Source organism: Macaca mulatta, chromosome 10 (genome assembly GCF_049350105.2).
Source record: "Macaca mulatta isolate MMU2019108-1 chromosome 10, T2T-MMU8v2.0, whole genome shotgun sequence".
In the NCBI taxonomy this organism is placed as follows: domain Eukaryota; kingdom Metazoa; phylum Chordata; class Mammalia; order Primates; family Cercopithecidae; genus Macaca; species Macaca mulatta.
In genome coordinates, this window is record NC_133415.1 from 21,497,844 (window position 1) to 21,525,358 (window position 27,515).

At 48.2% G+C, this 27,515-nt stretch overlaps 2 protein-coding genes across 63 annotated transcripts in view; one reads left to right on the forward strand and one right to left on the reverse strand.

Annotated features, from left to right (window-relative positions):
- LOC144331832 (uncharacterized) overlaps window positions 1-27,515 on the forward strand; it is a 71,289-nt gene that overhangs the window by 36,211 nt on the left and 7,563 nt on the right. For 2 of the 13 annotated variants that reach the window (XR_013399381.1, XR_013399385.1), the window contains exons 3-5: window positions 963-1,153; window positions 3,245-3,336; window positions 13,200-15,677. The exons of 1 other annotated variant lie outside the window; for it this stretch is intronic. Coding sequence is in view for 3 of the 12 variants with exons in the window: in XM_077950235.1 (XP_077806361.1) it covers window positions 1,140-1,153; window positions 2,892-2,971; window positions 3,245-3,336; window positions 13,200-13,418 (405 nt within the window). In the remaining 9 variants the exon portion in view is untranslated. Of the gene's footprint in view, window positions 1-962; window positions 1,154-1,384; window positions 3,337-4,489; window positions 8,223-13,199; window positions 15,678-27,515 lie in introns of those variants that run through there. 10 more of the 13 variants (XR_013399382.1, XR_013399386.1, XM_077950236.1 and 7 more) reach the window with 9 other exon arrangements.
- Window positions 15,475-27,515, reverse strand: part of MTMR3 (myotubularin related protein 3) — a 142,918-nt gene continuing 130,877 nt past the window's right edge. For 19 of the 50 annotated variants that reach the window (XM_015150128.3, XM_028827859.2, XM_015150126.3 and 16 more), the window contains 7 exons: window positions 26,928-27,098; window positions 25,555-25,700; window positions 22,725-24,129; window positions 21,477-21,587; window positions 20,922-21,010; window positions 20,134-20,160; window positions 15,475-17,685 (listed from right to left, as the gene is read on the reverse strand). In XM_015150128.3, the coding sequence (XP_015005614.2) occupies window positions 17,514-17,685; window positions 20,134-20,160; window positions 20,922-21,010; window positions 21,477-21,587; window positions 22,725-24,129; window positions 25,555-25,700; window positions 26,928-27,098 (2,121 nt within the window). In that variant the 3' untranslated portion in view covers window positions 15,475-17,513. Of the gene's footprint in view, window positions 17,686-20,133; window positions 20,161-20,906; window positions 21,011-21,476; window positions 21,588-22,724; window positions 24,130-25,554; window positions 25,701-26,927; window positions 27,099-27,515 lie in introns of all 50 variants that reach the window. The other 31 variants (XM_077950096.1, XM_077950112.1, XM_001107621.5 and 28 more) reach the window with 4 other exon arrangements.

A 27,515-nucleotide genomic window follows, 5' to 3' on the forward strand; every position in this document is an offset into this window, starting at 1 on the left:
CCTATGTTGTAGTTAAGCAGCCCCTCCCTTCTGGAACTGTGAGTGCCAGAGTAACTCAGATGTGCCTCCACTCTAAGCCATAAAGAAATAATTAGCCACAGTTAATGGCCCATAATTTGTTATCTCTGTATCCTGTTCCTCAGGGTTCCCTCCTAAATTATTATCCAGGAAGAAACATAAAACTACACATAAAACTGTATTTCATAGAAACAGAAGAATTGAGCTTCTTTTTTTGCTTTGTCTCCCTGTGATTTGAAGCAGTTGGACTTCCTAGATGGAAATGAGGTTCATTGCCACAGATGGGAAAGGCTGCCGCACGTTGGTTTGCCTCATTATGATGCAGACATATGTGCAGGACCCGCTATATAATTTGTGGGACCTAGTGCAAAAGGAAAGTGTGCGGCCCTTTGTTTAATATGTTAGGAACTTCAAGATGGCAACAGAGGAGCATTAAACTGAAGGTGGGCCCTTCTGAGTGTGGGGCCCTGTGTAACTGCAGAGGCTGCACACCTATAGACCAGCTCTGCACGCAGAGAATGGTCTCAGGACTAGAAAGATGAAGGGAATTCTGCCCTGAGAAGGAGAAAGCACGGGTGAGGTGGTGAATGGTGTGGCCAAGGACAGTGTCCTCTAGGTGGTTCTCTTGAACGCAATCTGCTTGGCATTGGATATTGGAGGGCCCCAGGTTCAGAAAGGACAGGTATACATGAGGACGCTGGAAGGAAGCAGGGCGAAGGGTGTGAGAATGTTGGGATTGAAGGAGGGGTGGCATACAGTGGGAGTTCTAGGCATGGAATCATCTTGTTTTGTTTTCATTTAATCAACCCATTTCTTTCTCTCTTTTTTTGTTTTTTTTTTTTACTGAAGTAGAATGTATCAAATTTAGATGAATGATTTTTTTCCCTCCAAATCTGCTTTTCCCGTTTCTTCATCTTGGTGAATGTGAATCACTGTCCACCTAGTTGATCAAGGCTGAAGCTGGGAGTTGTCTCTGATCCCTCCCCAAGTCCGTGGAACATCAGTTCTATCATCAGTGCCTCTCCTGAGCCCACACATCTCCTTGCTCCATAACCAGTGAAACCACCATCATTCCTGACCATGGCTGTGGCAGCAGCCTCCTCACTGACAGCTTCTGAATCATGGAGACGGGAGTGTAAGTCCTCATTCTGCCACATGTTAGCTGAGTGAGCTTGGGCTGGGCTCTTTACCCCTCTGTGCCTTGGTTCCCACCTCTGTAAAATGAGAATCATAATACCTATCACAAAGCATGTTGTCAGGGCTAAAGGAAATGAAGACATAGCTGAGCATCTTCCCTCTTGTTCCCTCTCCATCCCTCAGGCCTTCAGTGAAACATTTCTTTCCTTTCCTGACTTGCTCATGGCAGGTTCCCACAGGCCACCAGCCTGCTCTGCAGCCCTCATCACACTTCCCTGTCTTCTCTCAGCACTCCTCTCCATGAGGACAAGGAGCCTGGTTTCCATGGCCAGGGTGCCTCTGACATGGAGTAGGAGTTCACCTTGCTGTGTGACTGACATTCTCACAAAGAATCAAACGTTCCCAGACATGGACTCCCTGTAAGCTTTCCCCTAACTGTAAGTAAGTGAGCAGGTGACCACGTGACAGAAAAAAATGACGAAGACCAAGACTATCCCACCAGATATTACGTTAAGCTGGGGCACTGGAATGGCTCATCAGAGCAGGTCCCTCTGTAAGAAACAGACCTAGGTCAGGTAAGGCCACCCAAGGAAGCCAGGAGACTGGGTGCTCCAGGTCAACACAGCCAAACTCCCCAGAGAACACAGTGGGGCTGGGGCTGGGATGTGACAGCCTGGGACAGGGAGACACCCCAGAGGAAGGAATAAAGGTGGGACTCCTGAGTGGTGGGTCACCCTTTGTCCTTAGGCCCTGGAAGCTCCCCATCCAATGCTCCCCACTGAGGCCAACAGGGTAAGAGGTGTGCACACTAGCGGGTTCGTGCCCTGAGCCGGTCAAGGCAGAGCAGAGGGACGGGGTGCGAGGGTTTTTTTCATGAAATAACATATATGTAGAAAAGCACATCAAACATATCTGTAGGGGTTGCTGAATTATAAACCCACTACTCCAAGACCTGGAGCATCCCTAGCACTCTAGATCCTCCCCAACCTGTTTTCCACATCCTCCTAGAGACCACCGGGACCTCGGCTTTTGTAGTTACCATGTCCTCACACCCCCAAAGAATAGTTTCGTTTTGCCTGGTTTTGAACTTCTCAAAAATGGAATCATACAGCATATATTTTATTCTTTTTTCTACTCAATATTCTGTGAAATTCATCCATGTGGCTGTATGTAACTACTTTATTGATTCGTTGCTATGTTGTTTGTGGATAACTTTCACAAGTTCCTTATTCCTTGCCCTGTGGATGGACAGTTGTGCTGTTTCTGGCTTGTGCATTTTCCATGACTTAGTGTGAGACTTCTTCTGGATGGCTTGCAGGGGAGTGGGAGTCTGGGCTGGAAGGGAAGGTGGGGGAGCAACAGAAGCAGCCCTGGGCATGGGGGGCACAGCAGGTGGGAGGGATCTGTGGGTCAAGCAGGACTACTGAAGTGCAGAGCAGGGTTGAGGGTACTACAGAGGAAAGGGCCCTGGAGGAATCCTTGGACGTGTGCTCCTACTCTGAGACTGGACGGGGAACGCTCCCCGCAAGGCCATAACCGGGCTGTTTAGTAGGCATGGGCACAGCGCCTCTATCCTCTGGACCTGCCGCCTGACCCCAATTCCCTGTGGGGTATAGACCAGTTATATGCAAGAGAGGCCAGACAAGACAGCTTATTGCAGAATACTGCCCTTGGGACTCAGAGGAAACACTAGAAATTGACCAGGGAGTCAACCTCTGGCGCCACTTCTTTCCCAGGATGGGCATCCATCAAGAGGTTTGTATTTGGGAAGTTCAGGGATCACTGGCTGCACATCCAGACACTGGCCCACATGGAGGTAAGGTGGCTGGAGCCCTGAAGGGAGGGGGTCTGCACTGCTGACCACTTGCCTAGATCTCGCCTGTGCTAGAAGCAAGGCCACCCATGGAGCCCATCTCTCAGAGCTCAGCAGCCAAGGGCAGAGCTTCCTATCCTTGCCAGAAAACCTGTCCCTGGCAACACCCCAACCCCAGTATTTCTTGTTGGGGACTGTCCTGGCTGGAGATGGCCAAGAGTCCTTCCCACACTCTGAGAGACCTGACGTATTTCCCTCTTCTCTTGGGTTTGGCAGATATGGGTAAGAGGAGAGATGCTGTTGCCTTGGAGCTGGCAGGTTGTGTGGCAGACAAGCAGGGTTCCCGCCGCCTCCCATGGAGACCACAGGTGAGGTGCTGGGAATCAGTCACAGATGTTCAAGTGCCAGCTTTGGCAGGACCGTTCTTTCTGCTGTAGATCAGCCAGACTTTGAAAACATGATCTACTTCCTCACTGGATCCTCAACAGTCCCCTCAACAGTCCCATGGGCAGATCGGACAAAAATCCCCATAGGTGAGAAATTAAAGCAGAGTAGAGTGGTCAACTCCCACCCCATAAGTGATTGTAGGCTAGAACACAGGTCTCACAACACTGGGTCAGGGCTTTGCCTGCTGGGTGGCACAGAGCTGTGCACAAGCAGGCACTTGCCTAGGCAGACCCTATGCTCTAGCTTCATCATTTCATGTTTGATTTTCTATAGTGTAATCAGTCACAGGATCATTAACCCCCCTGGTGTCTGCTGCAAATTTATCTTAAGTGCCAATTTGTCCCTGCATTAGAAGGGAAGCTGTTTAGTTGAGGGAGCTCCTCCTGAGAAACAGTGAATTTTATGTTACTTTTTATTTTATTTATTTATTTATTTATTTTTATTTTTATTTATTTATTTTTATTTATTTATTTACTCTTTATTTTTTTATGTTACTTTTTATTTTATTTTATTTTTTTACTTTTTATTTTTATGTTACTTTTTATTTTTTATGTTACTTTTTATTTATTTTACTTTTTATTTTTTATGTTACTTTTTATTTATTTATTTTATGTTACTTTTTATTTTTTAACAACATTCTTGTTGCCCAGGCTGGAGTGTAATGATGCGATCTCTGCTCACTACAACCTCCGCCTCCCATGTTCAAGCAATTCTTCTGCCTCAGCCTCCCGAGTAGCTGGGATCACAGGTGGCAGGCCCGGCTAATTTTTGTATTTTTAGTAGGGACACGGTTTAACCATGTTGGTCAGGCTGGTCTCGAACTCCTGACCCCAGGTGATCCACCTTCCTCAGCCTCCCAAAATGCCGGGATTACAGGCATGAGCCACCATGCCTGGCTGAAACAGTGAATTTTAGTGAGCAGCTGATTCCTTCTTGCAATGGTGATTGCTTCATGCATGATTTACTGAGTTTTGGAAAGAAACAGTCCTGTGTAAACCCAATGAAACAGCACTAGTACTTTAACATGCAGTGTTCTTTGGAATTGCTCTTGAACTCTTCCCTGCCCTGGTTTAGGCCTTTTATCATGCAGGTGGCCTCTTACCGCTCTTTCCACCTCAACTTGCCTCACCTCCCAGCACACACTTCCAGTCAGCCTGGGCCCAGGAGAGCCTGGGTAGCGCAGCGGTTGAAAGCGTGATCTCAGGAGGCAGAGGGTCCAGATTCAGAAAACCGTGGCTCTGCTGCTTCAACTTTCGGGGTGACCTTGGGCAAGGGGCTTAACAGCTCTACTGGCTCAGTCATATTAGTTTCAAATGAGGCTATGACAGTACCTCGCCAGGTTAACAGGAGAATTAAGTGTGTTATTCGTGGAAAGTACTCGAACAGTCCTAGCCCATAATAAATACTATTATCATCTCGTTCCATTCTCTGTTCAGAAACCTCAAATACCTATAGAATTGGGACCAGTGTTTGGCCTGACATAGGAGACTTTTTTGGCCTAAGCTTTTAACAAATATTTCCTGCCTTTCCTGTTCACTAACCCATGTACTCTGGCTCAGATCCTGAAACCCACCCTCTTGTCTTGACTCACCTTGACCTCATCATATTGCCATGTGTTGATGTCACTGCTATCCCCCCAGGGGCAGGTTCCTTGCTCAGACGTGCATGTACTCTCTTCTTCCTCTGAGCTATAACTCCAACTAGTCAGTATCCAAGTTCCTGTAGCCACTAGTTGTGGAGAAAGCTAAAGTCATCAGACATGAAAAGTATTCTCTACACAACTCAACCACTTAGAAAAATCACTCTCCACTTAAACATCTCTCCCTCCTTAACATACTCTCCATCCACCATAGCCCAACTTTCCTCTCTGTTATGGATTGTGAGATGTTGAAAATACAACAAAACAGGTATCAAAGTACAATTTAAGTTTTGTAAAATATGCAGAATTTCACATAGTTGATGAATGTGGTGTTGGCCAAATGCTCAGATGAGTGTAGCCATTGGCAAATAAGGATCTCAGAGAGTAGGTCCATTAACAAATGAAGGGGAAAGTGACATGTCTAACCAATTAGGTGCTTCCTAGGGGGACGATGTGAATATCAAAACTAAAGGATTTAAGAGGGAAACTGAGGAAGCCCTTGACTAACTTTTCCTAAAATGATCCCGTGATTGGTTACACTGTAGAAAATCAAACATGAAATGATGTCCTATTGTGTAATCATATAATTTGGGGAGGGAAATACACCTAAAATATTATTTTTAGGAATTAGCCTGGTCGGGAGTGGTGGCTCATGCCTGTAATCCCAGCACTTTGGGAGGTCAAGGCAGGTAGATCACTTAAGGTGAGAAGTTTGAGACCAGCCTGGCCAACATGGCAAAACCCCACCTCTGCTAAAACTACAAAAATTAGCTGGGCGTAGTGGCACATGCCTACAATCCCAGCTACTCAGGAGGCTGAGGCACGAGAATCTCTTGAACCCGGGAGGCAGAGGTTGTAGTGAGCCAAGATCGTGCCACTGCACTCCAGCCTGGCGACAGAGGGAGACTGACCCTGTCTCAATAACAACAACAACAAAGAATTAGCCTATAGTTGCAATTACCTTGTGTTAAAACATACTTTTTAACAAAACAGTGGGAGATACGGGTTAAAGGATACAGCATTTCAGTTAAATAGGATTAGGTGAAAGGGCTCTATTGTACCACAAGGTGACTTAGTTAATAACAATGTATTATATTCTTGAAAATCCCTAAGAGGGTAGATGTTAAGTGTTTCTCATCATAAAAAAAAAGTACGTGAGGTAACGCGTATGTTAATTAGATCAATTTAACCGTTCCACAATGTATACATGTTTCAAAACATACTGTATATTATATATAATTTTTGTCAATTCAAAAAAGATACTTATTTCAATAATATTTTCATTTTGCAAGATTAAATTCAGATCAAACCTTTTTCACTATGTGCTGTATGAAATGCTGGTCTCCATTTTCAATGGGCTGTCTCTAAGAGGCTTTTTCAGGTCCTGTTCTTTTTGGATGAGGGTATGTATTTATCTGCCTGATCATCTTCCCTAACAGGCAGCACATTCGTGAGAGCAAACAGTGCCTGAGACAGAAGTGCCATGTCATTTCATGGAATGGTGGAGGGGGACATGTGTGAGTCACCAGTGAAGCCTGTGTAGATACTTACCTTCAATGACTTACTACATGAAGGCATCACAGGGCATATCCAGAGCTGTCAGAAGCCAAGACCCCCTCTGTACATATTGGTTACAGTCCTCAGCAATGAGGGGTGACACAGTACCAAGGCAGAACAGGGCAGAGGGTTCCTGAACAGACAGCCAGGCTCTTGCTCTCAGCTTGATCTGGGCTTTTCAGGCATCAGCAGGGCCCTCTGAGGGCATGAGGTGCCTTGGAGGGCAGCAGGGTGACCCGGAAGACATGTGACTGGCATGGGTGATCTGGTAGTCCCAGGTAAGGAGAGGCAGAGGCCCCTCTGCCCTCACCTGGGGCAGCACACAGAAGCCATGCCCAGTGGCTTTGGGTGCTCTGGCCCATTCCTGTCTAACCAAGGTCAGAGCTTCCTACGACTGAGTGTCATAAACAGACTGACGATGGAGCTTCCCCTAGTCCCAGGAAGGGCTGGTGGGGTGTCGGAATTCAATTACAATATGGAAATAAGAGGTGAACTTCCTACTTGGGGTTGAGGGATAGGAGGGCAAACTTGGCATCAGCGTTCACCCCTGCACTAGGTGCTGACTGCATCCTGAAACAGAGGGTAAACGCGAAGAGCAGACGCTGTGGCCTCTCGGTTCAGGGGAAGCCCCAAGGCATCTCTGGCTGACAAGGCTGAGCTCAGTCTTCAGGCCCAGAACTAGTCCCCAGGTTAATGCCACCAAGCTGTGTGGGGGTGCAGGTGAAGCATGGCCACATAGACAGGTCCAGGTGGGGACACCTGATGCTTTCACAGTCTCCCCAGGTGCCTGAAGGAGGCCTCTAGAGACTTAGAACTGTGGTATATAACAGGCCTCCATTTTCAGCACTTTAATTTCTGCACGTCCAAGGAAGCGTGTGTGGAAGGAAGGCAGAGCGCTGAACCTCAGAGCAGTAATGCCGAGGAAGTAGGTGAGAGGGCTGCCTGCAAAGTCTCACAAGCCAATTACAGAGACAGAAGAACCAGCAGGAGGGTTAGTAAGGTTGCAGGTTGCAGAATGGTTGCAAGAAGGAATGCTTTGGAGTGGGTCTAGAGTGTGTGGCTGATCCTCGGGGACACCCAGTGTTGGGACGGCGGGGGGCAGCAGAAGCAGGAGGAGGAGGAAGGGGTGGTGAAACAAAGACCATATAGAGCTGGCCACTCTTTCTATTCGTTTCACAGTGAAGGGAAGGAGCAAGACAGCGTACTTGCTGGAGGCAGAGACTTGAAAGAATTTGCTTTGCAGGTGGAGGACTGGACAGCTTTAGGGACAGAGGAAGGAGCCAGCCAAACAAGGTTGAAAGAAAAAGGCTGAGGCCATGGTGGATGTGTGACAAAGCCCCAGGCCATCTATTCTGGCTGTCATTTTGTCACTTACTGAACCATTTCTGTTCCCTAACTTCGAAAGTGTGAGAATTTCTGGCAGAAGAACCTACACCATGGTTTACTCTGTAACAGACAACAAAAACAAGTAAAGCTTTGTTGCAGAGTATTTTAAAAAACAAAACCAAAACAACTCACTAAAGGTGGTGAGTCAGTTACCTCTCGCAAGTGGGAATTTCACTTGTAATTGTGTACACTTTTTTTTTTCTTGAGACGGTGTCTTGCTCTGTCACCTAGGCTGGAGTGCAGTGGCACGACCTTGGCTCACTGCAACCTCTGCCTCTCAGGTTCAAACGATTCTCCTGCCTCAGCCTCCCGAGTAGCTGGGACTACAGGCGCCGCCACCATGCCTGGCTAATTTTTTGTAGAGTTTCGCCATGTTGGCCAGGCTGGTCTTGAACTCCTGACCTAAAGTGATCCGCCTCCCTCGGCCTTTCAAAATGCTGGGATTACAGGCATGAGCCACTGTGCCCGGCCTTGTGTATATTTTTATATTATGTTAATGAACAGTATATTTTAAAATGCAAAATACAATTGGAAAGTTCTATAGAACCTTTTGTATAGTGAAAACAGCCTCCAAAATGCTTCTGTAAATGAAGAGGTTCACGTACTGGGTTGCTCTAAGTCCCTTGCTGTCCCCACTTCTTGGTAGGACAAGGGAGTGCCAGGAGAGCACTTCCTGCAGCACTGCAAGCGCTCAGATGCTAGGGGCTGGCCTGTGCCCACTTCAGCAAAAGGAATGGTGTTTTCTTTTTTCTTTTTTTGACGGAGTCTCACTCTGTGGCCCAGGCTGGAGTATAGTGGCATGATCTCAACTCACTGTGTCCGCCTCTCAGGTTCAAGCAATTCTTCTGCCTCAGCCTCCTGAGTAGCTGGGACTACAGGTGCACGCTGCCACGCCTAGTTACAGCTTTCTTTTGTATTTTAGTAGTGACGGAGTTTCACCGTGTTGCCCAGGCTGGTTTCGAACTCCTGAGCTCAGGCAATCCACCCCGCCTCGGCCTCCCAAAGTGCTGGATTACAGGTGTGAGCCACCGCGCCCAGCTGTGTGCTTCTTTTTCAGAAGGAAAACAATTTCCTTGGAGTCATTCAACACTGGCATCTCCAGCTAGTGCCTGCAGGATGGCCTCTTGGGCATTGCCACCTCCGGTGGCTGCATGGGCCTGACCTGTTTACTGGCCTGAATGTGCAGTGGTGCCCAGGGTCTCCAACGCCAGGAGATCACATTAAAACTATTTGGAAAGGGGAAGAGAAAGTGGGGGTGTGGGACAGGAGGAAGAGCAGCACTACTGGTAACAGCTGTGTCCCCACCTCCACCAAGCTTCCAAGATGTTGGTGCAGCAGGGAGAGGAAGCACTGCTCCGGGGCTTTTCCCCGACTCCTCCCACAGCTTCCCTCCCTGAATCAACCTAAGGAGGGTGCTGCAAGAGGGGCTCTTAGGATGTACATGGTTTCCAGAGGCAGCTGCTCCCTTTTGTGAGTTGTGAAGTATCCTGTCCGTGGATAGGCACTAGCTCAGGCTGCTTAGCCCAGGGAGTGACCTCTCAGCTCCTTGGAGGGATGCTGCTGCTCCAAAAGTAAGGGGGCAGAGAGAGTTCAAGACCATCCCCCTTCTCCCAACCAACTAGGATTCCTCTCCAGGGGTCAGTGGCAACTGTCGAGAGGCATACCATTCTCATGGTTTCCATTTCCATCTCCTCATCCCAGTAAGAGAGGCTGGCAAGCTGACATCTTACTGTCTTTACAACACTAGGAGTCTCTAGTTAGGCAGTAATAAGGCAGCAGCTAACATTACTGAATCCGATGAAAGAGAATGGAAAGAATCAGACCACCCCCAAGGGGCCAGGGGATGCAGGTTATGTCCCAAGGGCTGACAGGGACTTCTAAAGTGTATGCCAGCGGTTATCAGCACTTTCTGGGGGACTTGAAAGAACCTCCAGTTCTAAGGCTTGATCTTCCAACTGGCAAAGTGCAGCAACCACTTACTACTAACTCATGTCTATTTGAACTTGGGTGACATGGTCTTAAATACGTTCGGCAACCTTGGGCTCCTCTGTCATTGAAGAGGGTAGGGAGGGCCATCTGAACTCCAAGGCCTCCACTTCCTCTTCCAACCTTGGGCTCTGGGATTTATTATTAAAGAGATGCTAAGAGCATCATAGCCTGGACCCAGGCCTCTGTGATGCAGAGGTGAGGCCCACCTGGCTCCACCTTCCCCACTCCTCAGCTGTGAAGCTAGTCTGCAGCTTCTGGCTTCATCTTTAGTCATGAACTTAAACTCATCAGTTTAACAAAGTGAGGTCCTGTCTGTCTGCAGGATTGCTGCCATGGCAGGACTCAGGCGTTCTTAGATGCTGCCTCAACCCCAACAGTTTCTCTCCACACTCCCTTCCCATTGGCTCCATACACTCGTACAGCATCGGGGCACATGCAGACCACCATCTGTTTACAAAATGTTAATTTCAAAACAAAATACATATATGAGGCCAGGCACAGTGGTTCACGCTTGTAATCCCAGCACTTTGAGAGGCTGAGGCGGGCAGATCACCTGAAGTCAGGAGTTCAACCAGCCCGGCCAATATGGTAAAGCCCTGTCTCTACAAAAATACAAAAATTAGCTGGACATGATGGCAGGTGCCTGTAATTCCAGCTACTTAGGAGGCTGAGGTGGGAGAATCACTTGAATCTGGGTAGCAAAGGTTGCAGTGAGTCCAGATCACGCCACTGCACTCCAGCCTGGGTAATAAAGTGAGGCACTGTCTCAACATAAAAAAAAATAAAACACATATATGAACTTTAGTTTGTCTTCGGCTAGTGATTCATTTGTAACTTAGTACAAAACTCAGATTGGAATGCTTCAAAAAATGTTTTCCCCGTAAGGTGGAAGCCAGAGCAGGGTCTAGTTTCAACACACAGTGGAATGGAAGTGCTGCCTGGCTCTGATTGTTCCAAATGCCAGCTAGAAGCCAGAGACAGAAATGCTATCTCATTTCATGGGACAGTGGGGAGGAGAGCATTTGCTAGGCCCCCACCTTCCCACTCCATTTATATGCCAAGTGCTCTGCTACAGATGAGGAAATGTCTCCGAGTTCCTCATCATACACCAACGAACTCGGCTGTTGCTGCAGGGCTAGGATCCCACTCCAGGTCTGTGGGCTCTAAAACACAGGTGCTTTCCACCAAACTGGTGGTTTTCAAACCAACTTTTGTGGCAGTGCTTCCGCAGAATTTGTCCTGATGATATTAATAACGTCATAAATATTAATAACCATCTTTTAAACTATATACACTCAAAAGGTTTAAAACACATCCAATGAGGCTGCTTGGGACTTCACTGTACAGTCTGCATTGCTGTGTGTGTGTGGCCTTTGCAGGGGTCACTGACTGGGAGGGCACTAGCTTAGTGCTGTGATCATTAGGCCCAGGGCCAACTCAATCCTGGTGGCCCTGAGCATAGAGTAATTCTAGTGCTTATAAATCCTTGGGTGTCTCTTATCTGATATATGGACGATAAAGACTGAAAGCAGGTTTTGGATATTCTATTAATCCCTTTTTTCAGGCATCTACTTCAGTTTTGTCAACAAGAGATTGCAGGCAAGCTATGACTACTACCATTTGCAACCACTTACCTATAAAACTCAAATTTTTAAAAATAAAACTCCCCCATATAACTAAAAATCCAGAAATAAATTGGATGCTGGGACAGTTCACAATGAACCTATCTGCACTGATAAAAAATGCTCCCTCCCCGAGCCCACTGATTTAAGATGTTATGACTTAAACTTTGATGATTCATGCTAATAACGTATCATTTGTTTTTGTTTTTATGTATTTGAAAAGTTAAAAAAAACACTGGATTAGACTCACAACATTCTGATTTTGATTAAGAGGGAGAAGGGCTCACAATTCAAGCCTTGTGATGGCAACTACCTTAGCTCCTCACCAAGATTTCAACGAGAACCAATACAGCTATTTACGTAAGGCTTTCTGGAGGCCCAAGAGCACAGGAGGAGGATTAGGAGTCAGGAAAGTATTTTCCCTTTTTTTTGGGGGGGGGCGGTAGGGGGGTGGGGGACAGTCTCCCTCTGTTGCCCAGGCTGGAGTGCAGTGACGTAATCATGGCTCACCACAGCCTGGAACTCCTAGGCTCAAGAGATCCTCACACCTTAGGCTCCCAAGTAGCTGGGACTACAGGAGTGCACCACATGCTTGGCTGGTTTATTCATATTTTTTGTAGAGACAGGTTTGTTTTATATTTTCTTGTAGAGATGGGTCTCAACATATTGCCCAAGCTGGTCTTGAATTCTTGGGCTCAAGTGATCCTCCCACCTCGGCCTCCCAAAGTGCTGGGATTACAGGGATGAACCACCGTGCCTGGCCAAGAATGACTTTTATTCAAATTTTGCTGTTAACTCATTGGTAATCTGGATGTCTTTGGCCCTCTCTGAGCCTCAGTTTCCTCAATGAAAGAGGAGGAGATTGGATTAGTGATTTTCAGACATTTTATTTTAAGAAACAAAACCTTTCTTCATACCAGATCTTACTTTTAAATCTAATAAAGCTTTAAATGGGTCTGGAGGCTCCCTCTCCCTGATGGCCCCACAGAACAGTATGAAAACCGTGGAAGTAGATGATCTAAGGTCCCTTCCACCTCTAAACATCAGGAATTCATGTACCCTGCCTCTGGAAGACAGAGTGACCCCCCTCACTGTCCCCTCCTCACTGACAGCCCCTCTCCTAAGAGGCTAAGCTGATTTATGATTTATACTCTGCACCTAAGACACTGGATTACAGCGCTGGCAGGAGAACCACAGTGACAACCCAAATCCAGGTGCTCAGCAACTGTTTGTGGGTGAAAATGACGGATTTATTCAACTTAAATGTTCATCGAGGCTACAGCAGAATCAATGCTGTTACAATAGGCAAGCACTACTGTCAGCAGCAACATACTGTTTATTTCTTCAACAGCATCTGAGCCTCATGGGTTATGTTTTCATTAAAAAAAAATCTTATAAGCCAGTTGGGAAGCTGTTAAAGGCCAATTTTTAAATGCCAATGTAAAACAAATTTCACTGAAAATACAATTCAAATACAACTGCTATGAGCACTGTAAGAAAAGCTGACTAGTAACCTAGATATGATAGAAAAGACCTTAAATGGTAAATAAAAGGATAGCAGCATTTAAAAACCTGGTAACTCGCATTTCAGAAGATGCCCTTCCCCTGCCCAGAACTTCATGCCTGTGAACACCTGCCTAGCCTAGGAGAGGCCTGTTCAAGCAGGGAGGCAACTGGTATCTGCACAGAGCATGCAGCAGATGAACTCTACAACAGCCGAGAGGAACGAGGCTTCAGTGCAGTTGTGTGCTGGGGACAGCAGGACTCGTGTTTAAGTGTCAGAGGCTTAGACGGGTCAGCTCTGAATTAGAAGTCTCTCACATATCTGGTCCTGCCCTTGAGAAATCTTGTCAGAAACCTCAACTTAGAACAACTTTCTTGAAAATGTGACTAGAAATTAAACAGCTGGGACTCCTGCCACGTTATACAGAACTCCAAATGGATAGTCACTTTGCTCCACAGCCCAGGGCCCACTTTAAATTCTGCTGTTAGCCCTCACCTCATGCAATCAGGTGGATACAGCTGCAGTCCTCGGGACAGGTCACTTGAACGGGGAGCAGCTAAATGAAATCCTGCAACAGCACCTTCAAATCAGCCCTCATTCTTAAAAGATCAACAGAGGTCAGGGCTAGAGTTAACTTCAACAGGCATGGGATCTCCTAGCCTCATGTGCAAGCAGCCAAGTAAATCAGGATATACCCTTAATTCTCATCTTGATGTTTTTTAACAGCCAGAGATCATTTAACAGGTCCTCCAGCACCTTCTGTTCATTCTCCTTTAGATCTACCACAGTAACATTCTAACTCATATTCTTTGCTAACATGAAAAGAGCATATAAGCAAACTAGAGGAAAACTTTTCTGCACCCCCTCATAGAGAATCTCAGTGGATTAAGGCAGCTGTAACTTGTTTTGGACTGCAGTTACTGAGGCCAATGTATAGAAGAAAGGTAACTAGAGTGCCAGGATAGGAAAGTTCTGAGATGAAGACAACCTGGCAGCTCAAAGTGACAGTTTGTGCCCTGTTGCTTCAGACCAAATTCCCCCTACAGCCTGAAGCAAGCTGGCCTTGCCCACAGAGATCTCCCTTTCTCCATATGCAGCCACCTCTCTCAGGGCAATTCCTTGCCTTGGATCCTCACTGCACCTGCCTCACCAGCATCTTGGCTCTTCATCTTCCTACCATCAGAGAAGTTTTCTATTTAGGAGCTCATAACGGCCTTGCTGGGCCGTGCCAGTGTTTTAATTTGCTGGGGGCTAGCCCACAGGAACAATAGTGGCTGTGTGTAGACACGCTGGCCATGGCACACACTCATGTTTTTCACAATTTCATCTGAATACACAGACTGGGCTCCCTGGCGGAGTGAGGGTGGCTAAGATGGCACCTTCTCCTTCCACAGAAGAATTATTTCTTGTTTTCAAATGCCTGCTGGGTGGCACTTACAGCTTTCATACTAGAACCAGCTTAGCTGGCTTTATGTGTTTGTGTACTTTAGGTAGAAGGTACATTCAGAAAGTGACCCTAGAGAGACTGCCCCAAAGAGTGAAGGCCTCTGGGGAGCTCTGAGCAGGCCACTTTCTGGATCCTAGCCAACTCACCACAGATGCTGGGCTGGTGACTCTGGAGCCAGGCAACCCTCAATACCAACTTTCCCGAGGGAGGAACAGCAGAATATATCTCACCCACAGACCCATGTGATGGAAGGGATGCCCAACAGCGCTGTAGGGGATAGAAAAATCTCTGTGAAGAGCAAGAACTAGTACTGAAGTGACTAGATGCCACAGCCCTGCTGTAAGAGCTAAGGAGCAGAGGTTCCTCTGTGTGGAGAGGGTGGGAAGGAGACCTCTAGTTGACTGCGTAACCCAATCACATCTAATTCCATTTCTGTCCCCAGTTCTCTCTGCCCATCCATAGTCTATCCTTCAAGAACAACAGGCAGAAGCATTTTCTCACCCCTACCCCACACCTCCTTCCACTCCCCCACCGAAGGGGCCAGAGTACTGGCTGCCCTGAAATCAGAGCAGCAGCTAAAAATGGAGCCTAGAGGCGAGAGGTAGTTGTAATGACTACTGATGTGCCACTCTTCAGAGGAGGAGGAACAGCTGCCAGGTCAGACGCCTGACTGCTTTGCCCTCTTTTAGCCTGGGAGATTTTAGGAGCAAAATCACTGAGGAAATGCGTTCAGTGCTTGGACATCATGGTGAGGCTCCTTGACAAGGTCTAGAGACGGAAGGCTATCTGTAGCTTTCCTTTGCCAAAGGTCAGTTTCCCAGCAGGCCCTCAAACACTTCTGTGTAAGAGGGAAAAGGGATGAAGAGGGGATAAACCACAGGGCGAAGAATTAGGAAGTGTTAGCAAATGCCACCATGTGGAACACTCAACTTTATTCACTTTATTTATATATTTAACAATTCTAAAGTATTTACTTCTTGCTTTGACAAAAAATGAAAAATATAGGAGCACTGACTCCTCTTTAGGAGAAAAGGGTTATATGTACAGCTATGGAGAGTTACGGTTCCTCCTTTAACAAAGGAAAATATTAATAAAAAAGTGCTTCATTGATCAAAAAAGAGCTAAGAGCTGCAAGCATTTATTCACACTGTACATCAGACCCAAGAAACCCGTATCATAACCTCTTGGCACCTGTAACTGGGAACTGCACAATCTTCAATTAGACCAACTTTTCCCCTACCTGCACAACCAGATGACACAGAATGTGGTAAAGAACTACACCCTGTTTCACCACACACACACTCTGAGCAACCTGTTGCCACTGGAAGTCAGAGACGTGCTCATATGCTCTGGGCTTTGCCTGAACTGAGAACACCAGGGAAGCCTTCTGGGCTACGCCGTAACACACCCAGGCACGCACAGAAGCCACCTTCCTGAGACACAGCTTGCCCTTGGTCAGGGAACTGCTACCAAAGGAGAAGAGCAATACAGGGCAAGGCCAGAGCTTAAGCATTCCCTGACCTTACCCCTAGTCCTCACCATGATCCACCCTGTCACCAGTTAGCAGCTTTCAGCAGAGCCAAGCATGGCCTCCCCAAGAGGGAGGGCAGGCACAAAAACATGGATGCCAAAATTACAAAGCACAAACCTACCTCTTCTCCAACCTTCCCCACACCCACCTCCACAAATATTCTTGATTTAAGGCTGTTTTCGGACCATATCAAAGCTCACTGAGAAAAGGTGCCCCAAATCTCCTCAAGGCCATGTCACTTCTCTAAGGAACCCTACAAAGTCACCAAGTGGCCCTTCACTGCTGGATAGCAGCCAGACAAGTGCCCACTCAGCCAGCCAGGAGTGGGGAAGGGGGAATGCTCAGCCCTTCTTCCTGTTCCGAGAAGGAGAAAGGCTGATTGTATGAGGACCTGCTCCCTTTTCCAGGGGCTTGTAACTCTAAAGGCTGATTCTACCCCTTAAAGGGAAGATCCATGATTGGTTTGGTTTGGGAATGGGGGATTTCTGGAACCCTGAGTCTGGATTTCCCTGTGCTGGCTGAGGAAGAGATTGTTTAAGGGACCAGGCCCCAGAATGAGGACCCAGGTGTATCTGGGCTCAGGGCAGGCTTTGGCCTTGAGTGCATAACTATTTTGGCCAGTCTGTACTCATGCCTGAGGGTGGGAAGTGCTACACAGCCTGGCCCAGGGAAGCAGCCCCCTGAAAGCAAAGGGGGCCCAAGACAATCTGGGTCAAGTTAAAAATGGAATCCCACGGGGGATAACATGATGGCTACCCAACTCTCAGCCCCTCGCCTGCCTCAAAGGAGCATCCACTTTCCTTTCCCAAAGAGGGGCCTAAGGGGATGCCATTTACCGTGTGCCCCTCCCTCCAAACATCAGCCTCATTTATCCATCTGTGAGAGGACTGGCTCAGCTCCTTGCAGGAGGGAGATGATGCCCAGGGCAGTGCTCTTGGGGAATATGCTTCCAGCCTCCCCAGCAGCAAAGGGTTCCCAACCAGCTCTGATGTGGCAGTGGCGTGAGGAATGGTTGTATGTTAGCACTGGCTTTCTTCCCTGCTCACGGTCTCAGATCCCCATACTCCTGGCTCTGACCACCATCCTCCCACCCAGGAGAAACAAGCCATCCCTCGGTGTCACCTGACAGCAGACAGCAGGCCTGGCAACCCCTGGTCTTCCATCAAAAAAAAATTAAGACAACCAAGGGAGAGTTTCCTTTTTTGAAGGCAAAGAAAGAGGATGGAAAAGGTAGGGAGAGAGTGGTAAGGACAGGAAATAAAAATCAATCTACAATCCAGTGGTGCATCCCAAATTTCTGTCACTCTGTACAGGTGGTTCCATGCCCCCATTCCAAAGTGCACGGGCCTCTTGGTCTGCCCAGGCTGTGTGGGCCTGTCATAGGAACAGCAGCTTGGCCACTGCCCACCCAGGTCACTGAGCTTCAGTTGGAAGTGGCAGCAATGGGCTTATCCAGTTCAAGGTCAATGCTGGAGCTCGTGGGACGTAGGCTGCTATAGCAAGACTTGCATACTCGACTGGGTTCAAAAAGCTGCTGGCTGGGAACTGGAACCTTCTGGTTACAACAACTGGAGCAGAATACGTTCCCACAATTCCTTGAGATGAGAAGAAACAGAACAATGTTAGTTTTGGCCAGCAGGTATGCGGTAGGGAAACCAACTTCAAAAGACAAAGTTTGCTGTGTGTAATTTGCATGTGCTGGAGCTCCTTGAGATCAAATCCTTTCATCTCTCTAGCCCAGGAACAAGCTGGGTAGGGAGGGTGTCCCTACCTAGCAGAGTCACATGTCATTTTCACTTTAGGGACAAGGATACTTGGCTGCCTCACCACTGACTCAAGGGTACCAGGTATACAGAAGAATGCTGCTCAAGAGAGATCTGTGAGAATACATAGGCCTAACAATGGGTTAAGTCCTGATCCAGGAAAACCCAGTGGCCACACCAACCTAGTCAATGCCCCTGTGTAGCTTGTGATCACAAAGGCCAGGCTCCTCAAATGAGAGAAACAACTACCCAGCCTCACTGGGGAGTAAGGAACCTTGCCCAACAGCCACTTCTCCAGAGAATCAAAGGCAGAAACATGGTAGATAGACTGTTGCCATTTTGGACTGCTCTGCTGGCAGCATGCAAAGCCAGGGACAAGCAGCCTGTGATGCATGCTCAGAGGGTGAAAGAGGAGAGATGGGAGGACAAGAACACAGATGAACACACGTGCACACACACCCCCTTATTAGATAGGTGTCAGTCAATTATGGCTCACTCCCCAACCCATGCATCTCCAGGGAAAACCAGAGTTCTACCAGAAGGCCAGAATGCACTCAGGCCCCAGGCCTCCCTCTCCTCCTCCCCTGAAAGCTGGATTCTGAGGCATCTGTGCAGCACAGGCCTGCACCCCCAGACGGATGCCCATCAGAGCCAACAGGAAAGGGAATTGTTTCTGCCCACCTTACAACTCTACTTTTCCTGGGCCCTGAGGTACAAATCAATCCCAATGAGCCTAAGAACAAGAAATCCCAAGAAGCCTGACACAGCCCACCAAAGACTGAGGGAAGGCAGCTTCTTAGCCAGGATCACTAACTTTTCATTTATGCTGTTCGGAATGCAAACCCACTGTTGGATTAAGGATCACTTAGGCACAGGAGAGAAGACTGAAGACCAGTTGGGAACAAAAGAATACCACAAAATGAAAGGGGGGACATGGGGCAATGCAAAGACAGAAAAGAAAAACACAAAATTCATCTTCTAGAATGTTGTAAGTACTTCATAACTAGTTCTAAAAAGCATGAGTCAGCAAAAACCTGTAGTTACACAGAAAAATTTCTGAACAGCTACACTTCTTTAACATCCCTGCTGGAGTTCAGCTCAAAAGCCTGACATGAATTTGATGCTTTTCTTTCTTTTCTTTTCTGAGATGGAGTTTTGCTCTTATTGCCTAGGCTAGAGTGCAATGGCACGATCTTGGCTCACTGCAACCTCTACCTCCCAGGTTCAGGCGATTTTCCTGCCTCAGCCTTCCAAGAAGCTGGGATTACAGGTATGCACCACCATGCCCGGCTAATTTTGTATTTTTAGTAGAAGTGGAGTTCCTTTTTTTTTTTTTTTTTTTGAGACAGAGTCTGGCTCTGCCGCCCAGGCTGGAGTGCAGTGGCCGGATCTCAGCTCACTGCAAGCTCCGCCTCCCGGGTTCACGCCATTCTCCTGCCTCAGCCTCCCGAGTAGTTGGGACTACAGGCGCCCGCCACCGCGCCCGGCTAGTTTTTTTTTGTATTTTTTAGCAGAGACGGGGTTTCACCGTGTTAGCCAGGATGGTCTCGATCTCCTGACCTCGTGATCCGCCCGTCTCGGCCTCCCAAAGTGCTGGGATTACAGGCTTGAGCCACCGCGCCCGGCCTAGAAGTGGAGTTTCACAATGTTGGGCAGGCTGCTCTTGAACTCCTGACTTCAGGTGATCCGCCTACCTCGGTCTCCCAAAGTGCTGGAATTACAGGCGTGAGCCACTGCACCTGGCTGATGCTTTTCTATCTGACTTCTTTCAGAGGACCCTGAAAGACGCTAAGTGGAGTCTTTCCTTAAAGTCTTCCATGCTAAAACAATTCTCTGGAAAGACCACCTCTGTTCAGTCCTGGTCTCTTTAAAAAAAGGTGGGGGGTGGGGGGAGCAGCAGTGATGCTGTTTGACCTGGAAATTACTAGCATTATTCTGGCATCTCAATGAATCACTGACCCAAAATAAATAGCTCTGAAAACCCAATTGGCTCCCCTACAAGACCAGAAGACAAGAAGCACTACTTCTTGTCACAAGCAAGACGGCCTGGCTGACCTCTGTGATCAGGAGGGGAGCACATGGCTACAGCCTGACCCACCCTTGATGGCCTCTCCTCAGCTGCTTTGAATCCATCCCCTCAAGTCCACGTCTGCCTGCCCGTGCACCCCAGGCCCCAGGCTTCACCCCAGTGAGTGCAGAGAGGGGGAAATGATAAGAGTTAGTGTGGAGAAGTTATTGTAGATGTGCAGACATCACAGGCAGGTTGTTGCAAATGCTCACCACGTTTGATCAACACGGTCAGTGTCCCTGCAAGGAGGGGAGAAAAAGCTCAGAAGAGAAGCCAACCAAAGATATCTGGGCTTGGGGTGCAGGGTGGGGAGATACATATCCTAGAAGCATCATTGCTAGCCAAAGAGGTTGTTCCATTTTCAATCCAGGTTCACTCATGTGGGTGAGCTATGGCACGATTCAGATAAACTTCCAAGAACACTGAACATCCATCCGCCAGACGGTCAACACCCTAGCTGGGACAAAGCATCCCTAGTAACTCACTACCCCAACCCAGAAGGAAAAAGAAGTCAGGAACCTTAATGATTGGAAGACTGTCCTCAGCTGTCCCTACTACTGCCCAAGCTATGACTGCTCACCAATGGCACAAGGGAAAACAAGGGTGGGGTCAGGGAGCAGGAAAGGAATAGGAAAATAGTTCCCTCCCTATCACAGGAAAACTGGTTTTGCTCATAGTAGCCATGTTGAATGGGAAGAAATGTTATGCTGAGAATGAGAAATGGTGGTTTCGGTGGTGGCTGTTGTTCCACCAATCTGGGAGACAAAACCAAATGCTACCATTTGCACATTTCAGAATTTAATAGTGATTCCTCTCAATTTCAACAAAGATGCCAAATGCAGTTTTGCAAACACCAATTTCAGAGGCACAGGAAGATGAGACCATTGGTCTGCCTCAGACAGAACACTGAGATGCCCACAACCCTCTACTCTGCAGGCTCTGTGGGCCAACCCTCAGCCTCCACACCCAGCCCACCCTATCATACCCCCTTCAATGGTACCTGCAGTGGTGCTTCCTACTGGCAAGCCAGAAGGCACTGTCACACGCATAGCAGTGGGCGGCCAGGTGGTCAGGAAGCCAACGGGTCATCTGCAAAACAGATGGGGCCAGGTTACTGACAGGAGATGGGTCATCCAGCTGGAGCCAGCAGAGCCATGCTGGGGGCAGCAAGAGTCACAAGGACCTCATTGGCTCTGGTGGCACCAGCCCAGATCTGATGTCAACAGTACAAGAAAGGCGTCCAAATCGTTTCCCTGGAGGGGACTCCAATCTCCCCTGAGATAAAGTAGCAGGCAGCAGCACCCTGGGTCACTGTGAGAGCTGGCAAGGCTCCAGTTCATAGAGGCAATGAAGAGGGAGGGCCAGCTTGCTGAGTCTCCCTGGCTCAGAAATCCTAGGCTTCATGTGGGTTCCCAGGAGCTGAGGTGCCAGAGGCTCAAGCCTAGCTGTGCTGTGAGGTGCTTCCTTGGCCAGGGGTATGGGGTGGGAATGGGGGTGGAGAAGAACCACAAAACAGTTAAATGGACGGCACTCAGAGCAGGGGCTGAGCCTGTACCTCCGTGTCCTGTTTATCCACCTGCTCCCAGCTGGCTTCAGAGAAAATCTCTGTGCTGCAGCGAGACAAACAGTTCTGATCCAGATTGCTTTCCGAGTCGGGGATTGAAGTCTGTTGGCAAACAAACACAGCTGAACAGAATGAACCTCGTCTCCTCCCAAAAGAAGAAAAGGCCTGGTGAAGAGGGGAGCACTGAGGACTCTGGGTGGGGCCGAGTGCTAGGACTGCCGAATCTGCAGATGCATCAGCCATCAAGAACTGGGTGAAGAAGTGCAGTGTGGGCCTGGGCTCAGCTGGGAGACGGATACACAGGTTGTGTGCAGTGACTCTGGAGTGGAAAGACAGGCCTCAGGGTTCCAGAAAGTGAGAGAGAAGTGACCCAAATGGAATGAGAATTCTGTATGTCAGCTGCTCCAGTGGGCCTGTCAATCCAAACCTGCCTGCCACTTAGTTAAAGCTGAGTGCTTTCCAGATGCCCTCCTTTTTTTGGAAGGACTCTCTGGGAACATGAGAAACTCATTAGCATGAAGGAAAAGCCAAGTCACTCTGAACTGAAAGTCATTGGATGTGCCCGCCTTTAATGCACGCTGACCACTTGAGAGCCAGGCTCACAATTGTACTTGAGCTGCCTGAATCAACTCTACCCAGAGAAGAAAGCATCTCCTTGAGAACCTCCCCTCTGGAACCCCTTTCCAGCCACCAACCCCCATCAGAGCTAACTCCTCAACAGTGCTAGAAACCAGTCCCTTCTCTCCATTTCTACTGCCAGCATCTGCCACAGGGTGGGGTATAAATATTTGTTTAAAAAGAACTGAACCTTCAAAGTCATAGCCTACATCTGGAAGGGCTAATACTTTGCAGTTACTAAGGTAGAACAGGCACTAAAATCTGACAGGAATAACTTGGCATTGCCCTACAGATGTCATTCTGCCCACGGGTTCAAGCCCTTCTGAAGACTTATGATCCTGTGTCTGAGAGATCTGACCAACCATGTAGTGCATGCTAAGTCTCTTCCTCTCCAACGGCCTCAATAGGACATCTGTGGAAAGTAAGCAAAGCAGAAAACAGGCAGGCTGCCATTGCTGTGGCAGAGGCTCATCTCCAGCCTCTCTTAACAGGGTTACTCTGGACCTTTCCAATCCTTATAACAACCTGTACCAATCACCATGCTCTTGGCACAAAAGGCACCCAGCCTTAGTGTGCCCTGTCTCCTTAGGCAGCTATGGAGGAATACCACAGCCTACTCACCACCTCATCCCCAAAGTCTCCATTAAAGTGTAGGGAGCTGGTCAGGTACTGGCTCTCCAGGCGACTCTTCAGCTCCTGGACTTGTTTCTTCAAAGTTTCTACTTCCTGCTGGTGGCCTGACTCAATCTGACGCAGGCGCTGTTGGATTGTGTCTGTGTACACTGACATGCCATCATCATCCAGGTGGCTGCGGGAAGGCTGGTCGGGGCTACTGGTTGCAGATGGCCTCCCTGAGTGGCTATGGAGCCACTTGTGGTGCAAGTTCCTTGAGTGTAAGTGGGCAGAGCTGCAGCTCATAGCAGACAGCTGACGGCTCAGTGAGTCCTTGCTCCTACCAGCCTCCCCATTGGCGAAATGCCCATTGGGTGTGGCGTACATCTGGAGGGTGCTAAGACCTGGGGGCTGCTCTGAGGCCCTGTTTTCAGTCTCTGGGGCACCGTTGCACACAAGCCCCTCTTTACATTCAGCTAAAGGCAAGGCACAAGGGGAACGTGTCAGGCTGAGAGTGCTGCCAGGGGAAGTCCTATGCACCACAGACCCCACTTGGGGCCTCTCAACCAGGCTTGTCTCTGAAGGGCTGGGTTCCATGGTCTGGGGAAGCCTGTCCTTGCCACTATTAACAAGGCAAGGTCTATGATGGACTTGGGGCCCACTTCCTGATTCCACCTTATCTTCCACTAACATGTCTGTAGAACTGTCCACATTTGGTCCTCTGGTCTCAAAAGGGACTTGGGAAGGTAGCAGAGAACATGATTGTGAGGTACCATAGCCAACTTTTGCATCTACTGGGATTGGAAGAACTGCTTCCTCCCTACCCTCTGCCTTCTCTTCTATTCGAAACTGCTCCACAGGGACCTCCAGGGAATCCTCATCCCTCGGGGGGAACTGGAGAGAACTGAGGAGAACACTGAGCCCACCCTGCTGTTCAGAAATACCCTGTGAAAACAGAGGCCGGCTCATGTCCAGATGGCTCCTCAGAGCAGCATCACCCAGTTCTAGGTCTTGGTGAAGTCCAATGGCTGAGGCCTCAGGCGTCTTCCTCCTGCTCTCCTTTTCTAAGAGAGGGTTCTCTTTATCCTCCTGCATCTCAATGCCTGCCCTGTGGGCAGGCTCCTCTACTCCACTCTCCTCTTTGGTGGCCTCCTGCAAGATGTTCTCCATCTGCCCCTCGGCTACTCCAGCTGCAACGGAAAGCTCGGCACCCCCCGGCACTCTGGTGGGCTTCCCTAGGCTGTCGGCAGAAAGGGGATCCTCTCCAGGGCCAGCCAGGCTGCTCAGCTCTAGCGAGCGCCGGTGTTCCTGCCACTTCTCGTTCAGGCTGGGGTCGCTGCAGCGCCGGCTGGCTAGAGGCACTGTGTTGTCACAGGCTGTGCTCAGATTGTCATACGATCTAGTCTTTGGTAGCCTACAGGAAAGAAATTTGGGGGAAATGAAAATCTTGGAAGCTGTCTGGAGGGAAGTAGGAGACAATAGGTTTTAACAAGCAGTTGCTTTATAACTGGGTCCGTTACAGCTACTCATGGAGCTATAGCATCTCTGGAGTGAGGCCCAGACTGCTGGAGCGGCAAAGCTCCGGAACAAGTCCTCCTCCTAGTGTGCAGATTTCCTTTCACCCTCCCCCAACCCCATGCCCCATACATACAAATGAGCTAACAGCAAATGCTTTTTTTTTTTTTTTTTTTTTTGAGACGGACTCTCACTCTGTCACCCAGGCTGGAGTGCAGTGGCGCAATCTCAGCTCACTACAACCTCCTCCTCCCAGGTTCAAGCGATTCTGCCTCAGCCTCCCGAGTAGCTGGGATTATAGGTACCTGCCACCACGGCCAGCTAATTTTTGTTGTATTTTCAGTAGAGATGGGAGTTTCACCATTTTGGCCAGGCTGGTCTTGAACTCCTTATCCCAGGTGATTTGCCCACTTTGGCCTCCCAAAGTGCTGGGATTACAGGCGTGAGCCACTGTGCCCAGCCTGCAAATGCTATTTCCAAAACACATTCTTCATGATGCTGCTGTGTTTCTCAGTGGGTGGCAAAGTAGCACTGGTGTTTCTTGATATTACAGTATTTTAAATTAATGCGTTATCTATCAGTCTGTATTTAATAAAGCTAACTCTCAAGTGACAGAGCCAAATTTTTTTTTTTTTCTTTTTTTTTTTTTTTTCTTTTTCCTGAGACAGGTCTTGCCCTGTCATCCAGGCTGGAGTGCAATGGATCTTGGATCATTGCAACCTCCACCTCCCAGGCTCAAGCGATCCTCCTGCCTCAACCTCCCAAGTAGCTGGGACTACAGATATGTGCCACCACGCTTGGTTAGTTTTTGCATTTTGGGTAGAAACGGGGTTTCACCATGTTGCCTAGGCTGGTCTGGAACTCCTGGGCTCAAGTGATCCTCTCGCCTTGGCCTCCCAAAGTGCTGGGATTACAGGCATGAGCCACCAAGCCTGGCCCCAAAGCAAAATTTTCTGTCATCTGACAGCATCTGCCTTTTACGCCTCAGAAGACAAATCATGGCAAATAGGCAGGGGCACAGAGCACTGGGGAAAACACAAACCAGGGGGTCACAGAAAACCTGGAGGATTTGCTCTATCACTGAGGAGCTGCTCAGTGCATGCAAAACAACATGAAGCAACAGGGCCCAACTCACTCCCAGAAACAAGGCTCTTACAGCCTTGTAACCCAGAAATCCCTATAACTTCCCTGAAAAAACTGCAGAGATCTAAGAAAGATATTGTGGAGGCAGATAACATTATGATCTCTAACCATCCCTGGACATGTCCCAACACAGGAATACACCACACAGGCTGTCAGGCCCGTGGCATCACCCTGGGCTCACCGGCTCAGGGGTGGATCATCAGGGCTGGTGCCTGGGGCTGGGTATGGTGCACAGCTGTCATCCACAGGGGTGGTTGGGGATGGGCAGGGCAGGTACACTGCACTCCACAGCATCAGGTTACGCACATGGCACACAGGGTACAGCACCTGAGGAGGGGGGAGGACACAGGTTTAAATAGGTCCCAATAAGTCTTCTAGGATGTCTGGAAATGAGGATCAAGAGCAAGCACCCAGCTGGAATACCAAACAGGGCTGACCGGATCTCCACAAAGCAGCAGCACCAATGGATACAGGTCTATCCCAAGAGGACCAATACAGGACTAGACATTTTACATGGCCAATATTTTTCACCTAAGAGCCTCTTGAGAGCATGAAAATCTAAAATATTTTTTTAGATCCCTTTCTCATTATAGCTATTTCTTGGGTCACCTTCAATGTCTGACTTTCATCAGCTTGATTTGTTGCTTTTACTGCCTAAGAAAGTGAGTCATTCTATTAGATGCTGATTGTCCATCCCGCTGGCACAAAAGCTTGGCTTCAAGAAACACTGTCAAACCCATTTTATAGGATCATTTAAATTAATCATGTGAAAAGGAAATTTTTCTGCTGTATTGTTACTTCCTCAGAAGGCACACTGAAGGGGAGAAACAAGCAGTCAGCTTAAATCTTTTCTGTGATTACTTAAATGTAATAAGAACCATATAAATAATCCAGGAAATCAATATAAACTCTGATTAGCCTCCTTTTGACTTCTTTAGGGTTTAAGATACATTCTGACAAAGACAATATTACTATGAAACTGACACATATGTCTATGTGCCTCCTTTTCTCTGCTTAACAGAAGGTATTCATTTCTTCGGGGAACAAAGTCTTAAAGGGCCTGCCAGCTCTTCATGTGAGCAGAGAATCACACAGACACACACACACACACCAATGTCAAACACAGTTTACTGTTCTGAGAGAAGCTATGGTGGGTATCATTGTTTATTGACACTGGGAGGGTGCTGGGGGCCTGGTGGCAGCTCCTTCTGAGCTATCAGTGCATCAGGAAGCAACTTAAGTGCCTCTCCCATAAGACAGAACATGCTAGAAATAAGCTCTGGAGGCAGTGCCAAAAAAGATTCATGTCTAGGGTGGCAAAGTAGAGATCTGTGTTAAACCAAACCACCCTCAGCAAGTAGTCATCAGAAACAGGTCAGAGTACCATCAGAAGCAGGACTTCCTCAGGACAGAATCATAGGGGAAAAATGCAATCAGTCCATCCAGAGATAGAGATGCCCTCACAAAAACAGTCACTACTCAAAAAGGCTCTCATATGTAACCAACCCCAAATTCCTTCTGCTGATCACAGTGGAAAGGCTGAAGGATACATACGGCTTCTGACTGAGAGGAATACAGTAGGTTTTTGAAAGCCTTGTTGCCAGCCCGAAGAAGTGACCACACGGAACATGTCCGTTCCTGAGTATGCTTCTCCCCTCTCTCCTTGGCATTGTTGCACAGGAATGTTCCAAAGAGGCAGGAATAGGTATGCTGTACCAGTTTCACCTATGGGATTCCAATAAAGCATAAATTAAGCAATCAGGCATGCATACTCTGAGAAATCAGCTCAGCCGAGCCACCTTATCCTGACATCCCTAAGAACACTTCAATTTACTCTGTTAGGGCGGGGAACCCAGTGAGCCATGCAGTAGCCTCCTCCTCCTCACACCACCAATTCCAGGACCCAACCACCTGAGTCAGACAGGTTGTTGGTACCCCCATTCCTCTTAGCTTCCCTGATAAATAGTCTGAGATTCTGAATTAACAGCCACCCTCACAAGCGCCAGAGCATATGAACAGGGTACAGGAGCACGTCCGTGTACAACTCAAGTCTGAGCTGAGAGTATACTTGTAAAACTACTTGTTCATTCGACAAATTATTGAGCATTTCACATGCCCCAAATATGACTAAGGTGCTAGACA